Source organism: Apodemus sylvaticus, chromosome 16 (genome assembly GCF_947179515.1).
Source record: "Apodemus sylvaticus chromosome 16, mApoSyl1.1, whole genome shotgun sequence".
Taxonomy (NCBI): domain Eukaryota; kingdom Metazoa; phylum Chordata; class Mammalia; order Rodentia; family Muridae; genus Apodemus; species Apodemus sylvaticus.
This window is the reverse complement of record NC_067487.1, coordinates 31,318,935-31,336,710: the sequence shown is the minus strand read 5'-3', so window position 1 is coordinate 31,336,710 and position 17,776 is coordinate 31,318,935. Positions and strand designations below refer to the sequence as shown.

The 17,776-nt window shown below is 45.5% G+C and overlaps 1 protein-coding gene across 4 annotated transcripts in view; it reads right to left on the bottom strand.

Moving 5' to 3' along the window:
* Positions 1-17,073, bottom strand: part of Npr3 (natriuretic peptide receptor 3) — a 71,316-nt gene extending 54,243 nt beyond the window's left edge. Inside the window, exons 1-2 of one of the 4 annotated variants that reach the window (XM_052160097.1) lie at positions 16,981-17,073; positions 2,863-2,985 (exon numbers count right to left, since the gene is read on the bottom strand). In XM_052160097.1, coding sequence (XP_052016057.1) covers positions 2,863-2,977 — 115 coding nt within the window. In that variant the 5' untranslated portion in view covers positions 2,978-2,985; positions 16,981-17,073. Of the gene's footprint in view, positions 1-2,862; positions 2,986-14,784; positions 16,109-16,506; positions 16,605-16,980 lie in introns of those variants that run through there. The other 3 variants (XM_052160096.1, XM_052160095.1, XM_052160094.1) reach the window with 3 other exon arrangements.
* Positions 17,074-17,776: the final 703 nt, after the last annotated feature.

Below are 17,776 nucleotides of genomic sequence, written 5' to 3'. Positions count from 1 at the left end.
ATATAAATCATCATCATTAGTATATAAAAATATAAATCGGTAAAACTCTGTATGAGAAACAGTGCCAATTCCTAACAATGCTTGCATATAACCATTAAGGCAGCTTTATGCCTCTAGAAATTTATGCTATATAATATATATGTCTAAGTATATGACTATAAGTATATATATATATATGTCTAAGTATATGACTAAAAGTGTATATATACGTCTAAGCATATGACTATAAGTATATATATATATAAGTATATGACTATAAGTGTATATATATGTCTAAGCATATGACTATAAGTATATATATATATATATAAGTATATGACTGTAAGTGTATATATATAAGTATATGACTATAAGTGTATATATCTAAGCATATGACTATATATATATATGACTATAAGTGTATATCTACATCAGACTATTCAGCATATTCTGTTCTTAACAAAAGGCTGGAAGCAGTGTTAAGAAATAGAGATTGATCGAAGGTATACTATGCATCTGTACCATAATATTATCACTTTACTGAAAATTATTCTTGGGAAATATACATACATAGAATAGACAATATATATTTCTAAGAAATGCCAATATAACTTTCTGTCTGAGCTGCAGAATTTTTACTTCCTTCCAGTTTTTTGTATACATTTTCCACATTTTCTGCAATGCTCATGTATTTTTATAACAGGGTAAAGCCACACAAGTGTTCTCTATGGATGAAAGCAATCCTAGTAGTAGTGCCTGCATCCGTTACTACATGTGTAATGCGTGCAAACGTGCCTGTGTATAGCATGCCTTCTTACACATCACTTCTTTTAAACATGCAATTGCTTATTCAGCATTTTTATTAGATATTTGCTGTATTTACATTTCAAATGTTATTCCCTTTTCTCCTTACCCCTCCAAAAACCCCTATCCCATCCCCCCTGCCCCTACTTATCACCCCCTCCCGCTTTCCTGACCTGGCATTCTCCTACACTGGGGCATCAAGCCTTCACAGAACCAAGGGCCTCTTCTCTCACTGATGTCTGACAAGGCCACCCTCTGCTGCATATGCAGCTGCAGCCATGGGCCCTCCATGTGTACTCTTTGGTTGGTGGTTTACTCCCTGGGAGCTCAGGGGGTGCTGGGTAGTACATGTTATTGTTCCTCCTATGGGTCTGCAAACCTCTTCAGCTCCTTGAGTCCTTTCTCTAGCTCTTCCATTGGGACCCTATGCTCAGTCTCAGTCCATTGGTTGGCTGTGAGCCATGGGTATTTTGATCCCCCTTCTAAGAAGAACTAATCACTTTAAACTCTGTATTTCACCTTGTAAGACAGAATTGGTAGTTTTCCTTTAACCTGCTTTTATCCCTGTGTTAAAGAACTCAGTGCTACAGCTACTGGCATTACAATATTCTGGCCTTAAGTCAATAAGCAAGAACACCACTCCACTTAACAGATCAGAGGGAAGGAGGGAAATCCCAGAATGCTACTGCGTAGGATGAAATCCTGTATTCATTCTGCAAGCACCACACCCCCCTTGCTGTCCACCACAGGAAACAGGGGCTGCTTTTGTCTCATCAACTTTTCTTTATCCCTGGGAGAAGTGTGTTATATTATCTGTATATACACAACGATCACTGCTTAAGTAAACCAGGAAATCGGGGCAGGAAACCACAGTGAATGTTTAAAGGCTTGGGTCCCATCTAAATAACTGTACATCCTCAGCAAGCGCTCGGAAGTGGAGCACGCCAATAAACACGCCATCTGTAATCTGCATGTTTACAGCTCTAAAGCTTTGGCGCTTTGAGCAGACATTGTGTGTGTTTGAGAAACTGTCCTATAGTCCTGAAATGACTACGTTCATGAGAGTCCTAACTACCGTGGAAGGAAAAGGCTTTGGATTTGGGATCAAGATGAGTCCTTTAAGCATCCTCCATTCCACAGGTACTGAAGAGACAGCTCAGCAGTTAAGAGTCCTGGATCCTCCCAGAGAACCCAGATTCAAGTCCCAGTATCCACATGGACACTCACAACAGTTTGTAACACTAGCTCCCAGGCTATGCAACGCCCTCTTCTGGCCTCCTTGGACACTGCACACAGGTGATGCACAGACATATATGCAGACAAAACACCCAAATAGGGCAAAAATAAATACTTATTTTAATTTTAAAAACCAACCCTTTGTTATACAGAGCCTGGGAGTTTCCCTAAATCCATTATAAGGAATCACAGATGTCTTTGACCTATATATCTGTGGCTCATGAAATTCTACTTAAGAGAAGATTGAGGTATAGTAAGCTGTGAGGAAATGGGGTTAGGGACAAAAACTTCCATGTGCTTTTATCTCAACTTGCAATGATCGTCATTTTCTTTTGTATTGCTGCCTATAAGAAACACATGTGTAATATGAATACATATTATATATAGTCACATATTATTATATTACTTAAAATTTTATGAAATGATGGCAATACCTTGCCATAACCTCTCCTATAACATTTTGTTCTAATCTGTTCCTGCTACCTAAAATTCTACCCCAAATCACACCTAAATTATTCCAGAAGTCCACCATGACCTTGACATCTGGTGCCTGCATGTACATTTCTGTGGAGTTAGGAATGGGTTACATTGATGCACACAGAACTTCCTTGACACCGCAGGTATGTGGTGTCTGTTTCTCCCAGTGGAGTCTCAGAAAAGATGAAAAGCTTGAGAAGCCATGAGGTATCATATATGGGAGTGCTCAGAATCACACGTTTCCAGAATCAAATACGGCTCCCGCAGTAACCGAAAGCGCGTCTGTGGGCCTCACTAAAGTGTGCGACTCTTCCTCACTCCTCTTTCTGACACACTGACAGTGCTGGAGAAGCTGGAAACAGTTACCGTAGGAAGAGCTGTTGAAGAGTTCAATGTTGAAGAAAGCGTAGTCTCCACTGGTCATGCCGTGTCTGTGCACTGCCAACATGATCCTCCGAACGGTGTCTCCACTGGCGCACATGATCACCACTGGGGAGAGAAACAATGTGTGAGCCACCCAAACGCAGAAGGCAGAAAGCAGGCCAAAGCAACCAGAGGGCAACAGGTGCAGAATGGGTCTATACAGTCCTGAGTAGCTCCTCATAAACTACCTACTACATGGTCACCACTTACCACAGGAGGGACATTCACACATCCCGTGGGGTTCCCAAAAGTTGGATAGAAAAACATACTATGTTTTTTTCCTAAACATACATCCCTATGACAAAACTTAACTTCTAAGTCAGACACTCTGACAGATCAACAGTGGTAACTAATAATAAAATAGAACAATTATAGCAACATACTAAAACAAAAGTAACTTAAAACTCACGAATTGTTGGCTTGTAGAAATTTTTGTTTACATTTTTCAAACTACAGTTAGCTATGAGCAGCTAAAATCCTAAGACGAAGCCATACCTAAAAGGAACAAAGGGAAATACATAATTTTTAAACTTTAAATAAGATGTACCAAATAGTACCAAAACCAAGAGACAGGAGCCAGAAACACAGACACAACAGCCTCTGGGTAGAACACAGAAAAGACCAGAAATTATACAACTAGGTAGAGTGCCTCTGGTCAGGAGGAAACAGCTACAAACCCAACCTAGAGGACCCCATCCGTCATACCCCTTAAAATACTCAAATTGATGAGGCACAAAGGCAGGCTCATAAAACTTACTAAACTGCAAGAGACTTAAAATAAGAGAAAGCTAAAAGTAATGCATGCTACTTAAAAGGATTCTAGACCTTAAAATGCAAGCAAAAGATCTTCTATAAAAACATCAGGAGACAGCTGATGAAATTTGACTAAAGGTCTGTAACTAGTTCACAGAATAGGTTCACATTAAAGCTCTTGTTTTATGACTATTACTGTAGTTTGTATTTATGAAAACATCCTTGTTCTTCCATATTTTGAGAAATCTTGGGATATGAATCAGTCCGTAGAATCCTTCCCTAGAACGCCCACAGCCCCTCAGCACCACATAAAACTGGGAACAGGAACACCTGTAATCTCAGGGCTGTGTGGGTCATCCTCAAAATATGAGGCCAGTCTGTGTTAAATGAAACTTTGCCTCAAAAAAAACCAAGTGTTTAGAAGTATAGAAGCATGATCCTGTAAATCACCCTTGAAGGTTTCATAAGTTAATATTTATATTAACTTTATTTGTATGTTTATGCAGTCACATACCAGTAGTGTTCACACAAACACACACACACACACACACACACACACACACAGAGTCCGTGTTGTATCAGTTTGTAGTCACACTGTCAAATATAAGAGACGTTAAGCATTTTTAAGAGATTGCTGCCTGTGGCCTAAGCGAGACACGGGCTACAGTGAAGTGAGGAGACTTGGCCACTGTCCAGCCAATCTGATGGTTCTTGGTTCACAGACCCCATGACTGGGAGAACTGTATTTTCTTCTTACACAGAATGAGAGGAGACTCACAGAGTCTTGGGTGCTGTAAGTTGGCTTACCATGCTTCGTGCCAGCCCCCTGAGATGTGTGTGCTCTTTGTAAAAGTATAGGTGCTGAAAGACATAAAGCAAATTGCAGTCTGAGCTGGAACAGCCTTGGCATAAAGGCCTGGGCTCCTATTGATGTGTCTCTCATTCACTGTACACATTAGCTCAGAGCGCCAGGATATGACTGACACTTTTAGCTACGGAAAAGCCTCATGAACGTGGTAACAGCACTGGAAAACACGGTTTTGAGATGATACAAAACACCTGAAGCCCATAACTGTGAGAGTTGGTATTGTTTCTTTTGGAATTATAATTATACATTTGGGTTTTGTTTTGTTTTGTGTTTTTAATTCCCAAGATGTCTCAATAAAGACGGTCTCAAAGAAACTCCTAATTACCAATTTGGGCCCTCATTTTAGATCAAACTCCTTCAATGGAAAAATCACAGGTAGGGGAAAATAGCTAATAAATAGCTCATAAAATAGCTAATAAGAGGATGGAGCCGGGCAGGCGCAAGGAGTACAGATTCCAAGGATCGGCATCTCCAGAGGGACCTGTGAGGCTCCGATCGGCTGTCTACTAATGAGCTCTCCTCACTGTAGCAACTCTTTAGAGTTCAGTGTCTCAATGTCTACCTGTAGAAACTGATTCTGTTGGCATTGGGCAAATAGTCTACATGATATTCATAAACAGATTATCTGCACACTGCTTAACTTCCATGGGGGCCAGAATGGTCATGGACACAGGCCATTCAATATGGCCTCTATCTAGACATGTTAACTGGGGAACCAAATTATAAGCAGTAGGATGCTACAAAGACAGGAATCAGGGAAGCCGGTGGGGTGATTCAAGTATCCAAAGGCACCTAAGCATCCTTTTGAGAGCTATACCCGCTCAAGATAAACCAGACTGTACCAAGGCCAGAGAACAGAACTGGCATCCCTAAGTCCCGGGCAGACTCCGGGCCTTCCGTTTTATTTTACTTTCCTGCTTTGCCTCTTTACTTCCCCCCTATTTCCACACGGCTTCCGATGATTTTTTTTCTTGAAGTGTTACTACCAATTTGTGACTGAGAAAGGGTGCTAGACAGTGACGTTTGTCTCCTTGCTTAGACTTTCATTCTTCTCAATCTTGTCCATTTAGTGTCAAGTATATGGTTTGCTTAAAAAAAAAAAAAAAAAGCAAAAACAAACACTGAAAAACCTTGTTCCCAGGTGCAGGACATTGTTTCTCTTAAATAATCCAAATCCATAACACATCATCATCAAGTAGAAGCAATACCACTTCATCTCATTTATTATCACGACAAAGCCATCAGAACAAAGAGCCCTGGTTTTTTATGGTGTATCTCAGCCTTTCGGGGTTGTCTCATTCACACCTAGTTGACCTGTGAGGGCTTTTAGCAAACTTTCCTTTATCTAATTTATCGAAAGGCTTGAAATATTTTTTTGAAATATTTTTCTGAGATAGGTTTCTGTTCCTATTCATATGTCATTGTTTTTATACAGTAACCGACTTACATTAACCAGCACAAGTGATTTAAGAGAAGCAGGTACAACTTAGGAAGTGTGCAGAACCATTCAGAAGTGTGTCACATAAGGAAAACTCACTAGCTCCCCAGACCACACACCTCCAACAATAGGTGAGACCAACAGAGAAACCTGGTCTGCCAATCCCCTGCACAGGTGGGAGTCATTGCAGACTGCTTCTGTTGTATCAATATGTATTTTATTATATAAATATCACTTTTTTTTTAGACAGCACCTCTCTGTGTAACCCTGTTCTGTCCTAGAGCTTGCTATTTAGAACAGGCTGCAAATGTCTGCAAATCACAGAAATCCACGTGCCTTTGCCTTACACAGGCTGGGATTGAGGGCATGTGCCACCAGCCCAGTTTTAATACATAACTATTTCTTTGAGAGTAAAATATTACACTTCAGAAAGAACGGATAATGGCTGATGCTGTGTGCTTCTTAGTAGCCTTTTTTTAAGCCGGTTCCACTTTAACTTGTGACATGAGGTGTCATCTTTCCCCATCTGGGTGCCACACTGTCCCCCATAAATGGCTTCTCATTATCACAGCATGTTCTTGAAATCAAGGGAGTGAAGCACACAGGAATGGATTTAAATGTTAATTAAGAGAGCTAATCACATTCCAGGTGGTGTCTGTACATACATATTACAGTAAATCTCCTTTCCCGCCCTTGGACTTCCATTAAGAAAGCTTCCAGTGGGTTAGCATCCCTCCTCATCTCTCAAGGAGCTCAACAGCCAGAAGCTGGAAAGACCCCAGATGTCCCTCAATGGAGGAATGGATACAGAAAATGTGGTATATTTACACAATGGAATACTACTCAGCTATTAAAAACAATGAATTCATGAAATTCTTAGGCAAATGGTTGGAACTGGAAAATATCATCCTAAGTGAGGTAACCCAATCACAAAAGAACACACACGGAATGCAGTCACTGATAAGTAGATATTAGCCCAGAAGCTCTGAAGACCCAAGACATAATTCACATATCTAATGATTCCTAAGAAGAAGGAAGGAGAGGGCCCTGGTCCTGGAAAGGCTTGATGCAGCATTGTAGGGGAGCACCAGGACAGAGGAGTGGGAGGGGGGTGATCGGGGAACGAGCAGAAGGAAGAGGGTTTATGGGACTTATGGGAAGGTGGGACAAAGAATATAGAAAATAAAAAAAAAAGGAGCTCTTAGTTGTCCCAGCAAGAAGGAAAGTAACAAATTATCTCACTGATGAAGCTAGAACAGGAGAGGGGTATGCTAGGTTCTTTCTTCAGAGCAAAGTGAGCCTCGGGCACGCTGAAAGTGTGGTCATAGAAATGAAAACTGTAACACAAGCGCTGGGGGTTGGCTCAGTGGTTAAGAGCGCTTCTTGTTATTGCAAAGGACCCAGGTTCAGGTCCCAGCACCCATGTGGAGGCTCAGCATCTCCTCTGGCACGAGAGCACCAGGCAGACACGTGACACACAGACATACACTCAGGCCAAAAGCTCATATGCGTAAAATAATAAAAATGCATCTAGAAAGAAAATTAAGTCAGTAGTTATTTTGGAGAGCAAGCAAAGGCCATTTTTCTTAAAGAGGACAAGAAGTAGGGGACGAGAAATGTAAAGGCCTGTCAGATGGTCTGACGTCAAGTTTAAAATATACACTGAATATTAAGACAATAAAATAATCAGAGAAATGATTTAAGAAACTTTCTTAGAGTTAAAAGACATGAGATTCTGATACACCCCACAGACGTAAAGAAATTAAACAAGAAGAAAGGCCCAGGGGAATTATGGGAGGGGGAGACTGAGAAAGGGAATAACATTTGAAATATCAATGAAGAATATATTCATCAAAGAAGAAGAAGAAGAAGAAGAAGAAGAAGAAGAAGAAGAAGAAGAAGAAGAAGAAGAAGAAGAAGAAGAAGAAGAAGAAGAAGAAAAGGCCCGAGTGAGGATGCTTGAATTACCACTTAGAAGGGAGAACAAAATAGTCATGGGTTGCAAAGGCAGGGAGGGAGGGAGGGAGGGAGGGAGGGAGGGAGGGAGGGAGGGAGGGAGGGAGGGAGGGAGGGAGGGAAGGATGTGGGTGGGAGAGGGGAAGGGGAGGGGAGTAGGGTTACAGGATCAGGTATGGGGAGAGACAGGAGAGGAGACCAAAGGGCCAAGAAAATGAATAAAACTATGCAGCTGCTGGGGGTGGGGGTGAAGGGAGGCTCTAGGAAGTCCCAGAGACCTGGGATGGGGGCAGCACCCAGGACTCAATGTGGGAGACATTAGCTGAAATGTTCAACAGCAGGGATATGGAACCTGAAGTGACCACCTCTAGGAGGCATATAGGACCCCCAGTGGAGGGATGAGGACACCAGCTCACCTACTAAATGTTTGACCCAAAATTGCTCCTATCTAAGAGAAATGCAGGGACAAAACTGGATCAGAGCCTGAAGGAATGGCTGACCAGGGACTGACCCAGCTTGGGCGCTATCCCGTGAGTAGGCACCAATCCCTGATTCTATTACTGATGCTATGTTGTGCCTGCAGACAGGAGACTACCAGCAGCAGACTGACACAGATACAGACACTCACAGCCAACCATTGGACTGGGGTCCAGGACCCCTATGGAAGAGTTAAGAGAAGGATTGGAGGGACTGAAAGGAATGGCAAACCTATAGGAAGATGAACAGTGTCAACTAACATGGACCCCAGGGAGCTCCCAGAAACTGAGCCACCAACCCAAGATCATACTCAGACTGGTCCAAGGCCCCGGCACATATGTAGCAGAGGGCTGCCTTGTCTGGCCTCAATGGGAGAGGATGCACCTATACCTGAAGAGACATGATACCCTACTGGGGGGAAGGGCATCCCCAGAGGAGAAGGGGAAACAATTCTACAAGGGAAACCCCAGGACAGGGGCAATATTTGAGATGTAAATAAATAAATAACAAATATATAAATAAATAAATGATGTGAGTTTCTGAGGAAAGGGTCACACCAAAGTATAAGGCAAAACCCTGACAGCAATGTGTACTGTGATAAAGTGTTGGACTACTGATAGCAGGAAGAAGATTCTAAAAATTCTTGTCGGGGAAGGGTGGTAATAATAAACACTAAGTCTAAATAAACACTAAGAATAAATTACTTCAAACTAACAGCAACTTCAGAATCTAGAAGCCAGTGGAGTGACGCCATCAGACTTTGAGGAGGGAAAATTATTTACACTGCATGGAGTTCTGTGCAGAACTGTAAATTAGGTATAAGGGCGAGATGAAGAAGTTTTCAGTCTCGAAAAGTTTCAAAATGTATGGCTCACTCACGCATCCTTAGAAAGCCCCTGGAGGATGCAGGATGTAGTCCACCAACAAGGAAAGGCGGCACACAGGGGGCGGGCTCGACATGTGCGCTGATGGAAGCCTTGGGAAACACTAAACAAAGAGCTCAGGATGATGACAGAATAGAAGGCCAAGAAAGTAACTAAGCTCAAACAGCTCAGGAGCCTGGAATAGAGAATTTATATTTGATTTTAGCAGTCACTCCACAGCAGACTAAACAAACAAAAAGGATATATATATATATATATATATCCTCAACTGGATTTACTGTGAACAGCATTTAGAAGGTAGCATGAATATCAACACCAAGCTAAGCAAAAATGTTGGCATGCTCATACTGGAGGACAGAACAGAACACACTTGCATGTGTAGCTAGCAGATAGTAGACGAAAACTCAACCGTTTTCCACAAGGATTCCAAGAGATAAAACCTAAAACTGAAAAGATTAAGTCAAAAGCAGCTTCCAATTTGGAGTTCTAAAGGAAAATTGCTATAGAGCACCCGCAAGAGTCAAAAGCAATGCTCTGGTAAGTCCAAAACAAGCAGCAGGGGATGAGAAGCACTCTTCCAGACACACAGGGGGATTGGGGGAGATTGGGGGGGGGGGCGAGGGTTAACCTCTCATAGATGTATACCTAACTTGGATTAAAATAAATCTTAATTTCTTTCAAAAGCAGATTTCTCCGTTCCTATACTACAAAATAACAAATATCGTTTACAAAGCACAGACCATGCCCTTCTTTCTGCTGCTATTCAAAAGCTCTAACCACTCCAAAGACCCTGGTTATTTCTACAGTGTGGCCTGTAGCACTTTTCTTCCCAGTACTGTATGCTAGGGAGATTTATGAGCATTCTTTGCTTTAAAATTCTATTGATGAATTATTTGGTCATTTAGACCAGAGTATTAAAAGTAAGTTGTTCTTGTAGTCATTAAGTATTTCTGTCTCTGTGGTCACTCTCCAGGCCCAATTACATAACAGGGCAATGGCTAAAAGAATAAAACTGGTTTTTATACAAAACAATTTGTTTAAGTTACTTCTATTTTTGCACCTTAGAAAGCACCTAAACACGACCCTGACTTTTCTCTACTTAAAAAATGTATTTCTGTCTTTTTTATAGTAAATGTATCATTTCCTGTGATATATCAAGATCAGTAGCCAACTATGTAAATAAATCCAGCGCTAAATACAAAGTATTTGTCTATTGCTTGCTTGTTTATACTTTGGGAAAAGGCACATTCTATAGCCCAGTGTGGCCTTAAACTCACAAGCTTCCTGGATACTGGGATTACAAGCATGTGCCAACATGCCCATCTAAGATTGCATGTGTATATATATATATACACATATATATGTACATGCATGTATGTATGCATGTATGTTGCAAGATTTTCCCTGTCCAATCACACTAGGGCAGCAAGAGGCCTGTAATTGGACAGGGAAAGGGGAGGTGGAGCTGAAAGTGAGCAACAGTGTCCCAGGGGAGAAGAAGGAAGGAGAATGGAGGCAGATGTGAACCAGCCTGGCTTGAACCAGCCAGTTATGACACCATAAGGTTAGAATAATTGGGATAAAGCTTTTATCATTGTCAGTTAGCTCTGAAACTATTGTATTGGCATCTTATAAATTCTGATTTTATTGATATATAAATCTGATTGGTTCACTATAAGCTTTAAGAGTTTAATTCTAGCCAGGGGGTGGTGGCGCATGCCTGTAATCTCAGCACTCTGGGAGGCAAAGGCAGGCGGATTTCTGAGTGCTAGGCCAGCCTGGTCTACAGAGTAAGTTCCAGGACAGAGAGCTACACAGAGAAACCCTGTATCAAAAAAACCAAATCCAAAAAAAAAAGAAAAAAGAAAGAAAAAAAGAGTTTAATTCTACTGGGAAATTGGGTGTTGTGATGGCTGACCATGGGGTACATGAGGTATTGCATGAGTGAGAGGAATTGGGGTGGGGGAGGGGTGGGAGGGAGGTGCCGGAGAGTAGATAGTGAGCTGAGAGACAGCCAAGTTGAGAACACCAGGCAGGAGCCCTGTGGCCTGGTGGAGACGAAGAGTTGGTGGGTTGAGAGAAGCAGGAGCATGGAGAATTGGCAGGCTCATTTTTAATATTTCCCAAAACATGCATGTATGTATATATATATATATATATATATATATATATATATATATATATATATATATATATATATTTCTGCCAGTGACATCTATTCCCTAAAGTATTTGTAGAATACCTTTAGTACATGAAATAGACCAATCCTGGATGTAAAAGATTAGCATAGCTTAGCTATCTCCCTAAGGAGTCGTCTTGTCTAGTTTTCCATGGAATTTCTGGGGAAAAAAATAATATTTCTCTTACAACTCAAAGTTTTATCTGGAATTAAACACAAAACCTTTTTTTTAAAGACTAGGATATTCAAAACTCACTTTCCAGTATTCTCTGCCCACGTCTTGTGAAATCTCATCTGCTGCTCCCTAGTTCTCAAGGCTGCCTGAGGCTGGCTCTTGAGCATCCTTTGCCCTCACGCCTGGGAGCTGAAATCGACCATGTTCTCATCTTAGCTGCTAATATAAATGCATGTTGTGAGATTGATGTTATTTCATTAAATCACACATACTCAGGTGTGTCTTTTCATTATATTAAACTTTTCTAAGTTTTTCAATTGACTTAGATGACAAACCCCCTAGGAGTCAAGAATAATTTACTGGGGGGGGGGGGGATTGTTTGTTTGTTTGTTTACTTTTTTTTCTAAAGGGCATTATGTAGCCAAAAGAAAATTTAGTCACATTATTGAGATGGCCACAGGTCACTTTTTACCAGTGAAGATATTCAAATATCCATAATTTGATTTTAAAGTTGAAATGTTCTTTCCAAAAGAGGGGTGGGAGGGACTCTTTACGGCATGCCCTGGCTCGTAAAGGTAGAAGTTTCTCTATGGCAGAAATGCCATCGGTTATGTTTTTACATTCAGGAGAAAAGGACTCCAGATCAGAAGAGCAGTTGAAAGAGGCCTGATTCTCATCTAACTCCTTGTTTCAAGTTCAGTGCCTTGCAATGCAGAGGTATGGTCTTCCCTGCCTAGAGTTCTTCCGAGGACATGGCTTCCTCTTCTCAGTGAAGGTGACTATTATCAAATATAGCACAACGCCCACTACAAGGAAGCCACGCATTTACTGCATGGGTCTGACACTGTTTCCGGGAACTCTGGTAACTTTGTTTCATTAAACCCTTCCAGAATCCCCAGGACATGGCTGTACCGGAAGCCCACTTTGCCTGAAGAGGCTGGGATTCCGTTTAACAGCCCCGGATCCTGCCAGCCAGCGGGTGACTGAGACACAAACTCCACCGAAACCATGCACTAAACCCCCACTATTTAACACCTTGAGCGGCCACGCCCTGAGAGCCCCCAACCTTCTCTACAAAGAGTAAGAAATTGAGAGGAGGATGGCCCGGAAACTTTTATTTATATTTCAGAAAACCTGCCTTATTGCTGCTGACACAGACTTTAGAGAAAGAATCACAAGATCATAATAATTTCACCTATAAAATACACACACCAGAGTAACAAACTTGCACTGCTAAATTGAACAAAAAAATAAACGCTAGGAGATCTAAAATAAGTTTGATATATTTAAAAATAATAATAGGGAAAGAACGCAGGCTGGAGTCCTTTTAAACCAAAACACACCAGTCCCCTAACCCCCCCCCCCCCGCCCCCAGAGCCCACTGTCACACAGTGGCTCTCCTAACATCAAGGTTCCAAGAGCACTGTGCGGCTCAAGCCCCCCCCCCCCCCGCCCCGCGCCCCGGCCCCCGCAGCAGAACAGACAGATCCACCAGGCCTCTAGTCCCAGGCCACTCACAGTACCAAGGCCTTTCTGGGTTCAGCAAGGCAATGACAGGATTCGCAAAGCTCGGATCTTGCCTGGCGTGAGGACACGCCCCCATTCCCAGCCTGCCCTGGGAAGTCTCCAGCTTTTAGCTAAGGCTCTGGAAGTCCAGAACTGAAAGAGTACCAGCACCCAGTACCTCAAGAGGGTACAGTAGCCCGAAGCCTGGAAGTGGGGGGAGGGGGGCGGAGAGAGAGATGTGGGTTTCTCGCCCATAAGATTCGCCCAGCTGGGGCAAATCTGCTACCATAGCATAGGACTTTCCTTTTACATAACCAACGCCCTGCCTGCGCACCTAACAATGATTCTGCGCAGACTACCTGGAGTTCTTAGATCGAAACTTGTCCTGTCCACACTGTCTACACCACCTTGAGGTTAGAGTAGCCAAACTGCAGAGACGGGAGAGGCGGTTGTGACCCCTCTCTTGAAGCTTTCTCTGCCCACCTCACCTGTTCTGAGCCTGCAAGCTTAGTGTTATGCTGCCCCGCAACAGCCAGGCCCGGGGCTCCAGCATGCGAATTGCGCCCAAGGCTGGGGCACACGGCTTGTCTCGGCTCCCTATAGGTTTCACCAGGATAGTACCCCGGACATCGGAAGTTTTGTGGCCTGGGGGGATGGGGGAAGGGTAATACCACGGACATTCTGGGCGCCTGCGCACCAAGGGGAAACAAAGGCGGGATTTCTCGAATGTTGGGAACCCCAACCAGGACGTCCAGACTCACTAGGCTGAGATTCGGCTCCTTCCTCTCTATCTACACGACCGAAACTTGGGCAGCAGCGGGGGATTCCCACGCTCCCTTAGCCGTGATCACAATCCCCAGTCCTGAGCTCTCTGTCTAGTTTGACTATTGTTCCAAGCCCTCAGCAACTTGCGGAGAAAGGGCCGGAAAGGGGACCCGTGGGAAGGAGGCTCCGCGCACGATCCTCCGGCGCGCGCTCCGGCCAAGTCCAGCACTGCGCGCTTTCAGAGGCTACGAAGCCCAAGGCGCCCGCGGGAAATGAGTGTCGCCTGAATTCGGACACAGCGACGCACTTTAGTGCTTCTACAGAAGCTTGTTTATAAGACACTAGAAGGGGCATGGAAGGAATTTAAAAGAAGGCGTTTAAAAGAGATCTGGGTGTGTGGAAAGAGCAGTCAGGGAAGCCAGGACAACCCCCCAGCTAGTCAAGAAGCGGCGCGCGGCTGCAGGGCGTCCCCAGACGCTGTGGCTCTCCCAGGGGGCGCGCGACAGCAATGGACAGGGTAATGAATTCCTGGAACGCATGGGACCCTGGAGCTGTCGAAGAGGGAAAATCCTTGGTGTTTGGCCACACCTGTCATACCTGGGACAGCGCTAGCAATCGGCTCAGACGTCCCCTCCACTGGCCAGGTCCACCTCCCCGGGACTGTCTAGGCACACCCCTTCCACCGCGTTGGGCTATCCTGGGTCAGGCAGCTCACACTTGAACAAGCCCCCGCGCGCAACCTCTACGGTCCTCGGGTTACGGGGAAGGGTGGGGTCTGCAGAAGACTGACTTGGTGGGGTTTGGGGGGAAGCCACGAGAACCGCTGGGTCGGAGCCGAGGACCCCTTGTCCCGCTCCTGCTCACCTCGCTCATTGCCCTGGATGTAGCGCACTATGTCGTCCAGGTCCAAGTCCTTAGTCTCGTCGAAACTGTAGGCAGACGTGTGCAAACCCTCCTCCTGGAAAACCTCGTGGACGCCCTCGAGGGTGAAATAGCAGTTCCTCTCGAGTTTATCGTCGCTGTAGACCAGGGCAGCGCGGCTCCAGTGGTGGTGACGGAACAGAGCAAGCATCATCTCTCCCATCTTGGCGTAGGCAGGCGCCACGCGCGTGAGGTGCGAGTACTCCGTGTCCTTGTGCTGGAAACCGGCGGCCAGCGCTCCTGCGGACAGCATCGGCAGGTCCCAGTGAGACGCCAGCCGGGCCACCGGCGCCGCCGCGTACTCGCACACGGGCCCCAGGATGAGGTCCGGCTTGGCGCCGCGCGCCGCCGCCACGCGGTCCACCAGACTGAAGAGCGCACGGTTGCCGCAGTCCGAGTCTTCGTAGGCCACCTGGAAGCGAGTGCCCGGCGGCAGCAGCTTCCTCCCGGTGCCATTGCCCTCCACGCTCCGCAGCGCGTACTCGATGGCCGGCCTCACCCGGGCCAGCGAGAACAAGTAGGAATCGTCCCGGGGCAATAGCACAAGCACCTCGATCTTTTGAGCCGCCAGCGCCTCTCTCGCCCGGCGCCTGCTGCCTGGCCGGGTGTCCCCGCCGCCACTACTCGCGCCGCCAGCCAGCAGCGCCCGGGCCAGCAGCACGCACGCCGAGAAAGTGAACAGCAGCAGGGACCGCATCGTGTTGCCAGCAAGCGCTCGCCCTGGCCGCCGGCTCGCCCTCTGCCCCCCACCCACCCTGCCCCTTTCCTCCCAGCTCTTTTCTTTCCTCTGTCTCTGCGCCCCCTTGGGCGCTCCAAGAAAACAGAATGCCCCCTTCAGTAACGTGCCAAAAGATAGAGAAGACTGCTCTGCAATGTCCCTACGTTTAAAAAAAAAAAAAAAAGCAAAGAAAGAAAAAAGAAAAAAAAAGTTCACAGAATGTAAACCTGTGCGTCTGTAATATACATATAGACTTATTATAAATATATATATTCTCCCTCCCTTTGCACATAGGCTATTGGCTTAGAGGTGGCTTCTTATTTGGGCGTTGCTAAGGTTGCCTTTGAAGGCCTTATTTGTAAAAGGAAAAAAAAAGTTAAACTTGTCCAAGTGCTTGTAATTGACGGTGCACCTCCTTCGCGTTTGATCCCATTGATTCGCGCGGGTTTCTGGATCCATAGCCGGTGTTTAAATAGCGTGGCTGCGGCGCAGCGCGTTACCACACATGGCGCGCCGAGGCCGGGCTTGTCTCTGCAACGGGTGGGGTGGGTGGGGGTGGGGAGGGGTGGGGGCTGGGCTGGGGGAGCCTCTCATTAACATTCTTACATCAGGGCTCCTCCCCGCACCCCTGGCCTGCTCGCGGTTGCCGGGTCCCTAAGCCCCACTCCTTGCCGGTGCTCAGCTCTGGCCCAAAGCCGCAGCCGCCCACGTCTACACCCGCGGGAGCCCTCAAGACGCAGCGTTACTCTAAGGTCCCCGCCTCTCCCTGGCTCCGCTCTCTCCAGCCCCAGGATTTAAAAAAAAAAAAAATGTATATATGTTTGAAAGGAAAGAAATGAGCGCGCGCACATGCACAAAACACACGCACACACACACGCTGCAAAAACAGAGGGGCGATGTTTCTCCAAAGTGGTGGCTGCGTTGCAAAACTCCAAAGGCTCTCTCACCTCTTTTCTTGATCTGACCACGTTCTGTCTGGATGCGCCCAGTCCTGTCCGGCACCTGACCTTTCTGATCCCTGGAGCAACGTCAGGGAACAAGGAACAAGGTCCTGGTGCAGGAAGATTCATTTGCAGAGCTGGTATGCCCATCTGGCCTGCGCGGTGCCCGCACCGCTCCTTCCCCCACCCGGCGTGGGTGCCCTTCCTCTGGGCTGCTGGGACGCGCTAGAGTCACCGTGGGCGCAGCGTCATCGAGTACCAGTGCGCAGCCCCTCCTCGGGATCACCCAGACCAGAAAAACGAAACTTGTTGCTTCTGATATTGGGAAAATGACTCCGATCCGGGAAGCGTCGCTGATCTTGAAAAGCATCGGTCAAAGGTACTATTTGCTAAACAAGGCAACTAAAAGGGACTCACACACACACACACACACACACACACACACACGCCCCAAATCTTCCCCAGAGAATCCCTAAGTACCGAAAAGCAGTCTGCCAACCCCAGCGCTTCTGTTCCAGGATGCCCGATATTCTGGGATGCCCAGAAAGATCCTGCCCGGGAGACCCAATCGTCCCACTGGTCACAGCTACCACGGCGATGCTGACGGAGTGGAAAGGATTGTGAAGACCAGAGAAGCTGCGCAGGTCCAGAGGGCCCTGCACCCTCTTTTCGTGGTCACACAGCAAATACATTTACAGCGAGGACAGGCTGTATTGCACAAGGTAGTTCTGACACCAAAGCCCTGCAAATTGAAGTTAATTTAAAATGCTTCTAAATGTTCTTTCATTTGGCTGGGCGTCAGTGTGTGCTCGAATTCTATTAGTCTTAAACTTACGCCCTCTTTCGACAGGAACTTGAACGCGATTCTTCACCCGCTACCCCAGGCTTTTTTTTTTTAATAGTTGTGAGCCCCCTAAAATATCCTTGCTCTCATTTGTGACTATAAATTGATAAACTGAGGTGTCCGAGGACATGACAAATCCAGGCATCAGCCCTCCTCGTGACTAACAACCCTCTCACCGTCGCCCTCCCTAGTGAAAACGCAATCAGGGGTAACTTTTCATACCCGGAGCCGGTTAGATTTCAGTTGTACAGTGATCCCTAAGCCATCGCTGTAAGTAGGGGCTTCTAAATCCTAGGTGAGCTTTTGTTTATTTAATTAGAGCTGCTAACCAGTACTAAGAGCGGTAGATATATAAAATTTAACTCCGAAGTTAACCACGCACGTTGGAAACTGACATTTAGCGCTACTCAGCAATAAAATCCTTCCTGGACT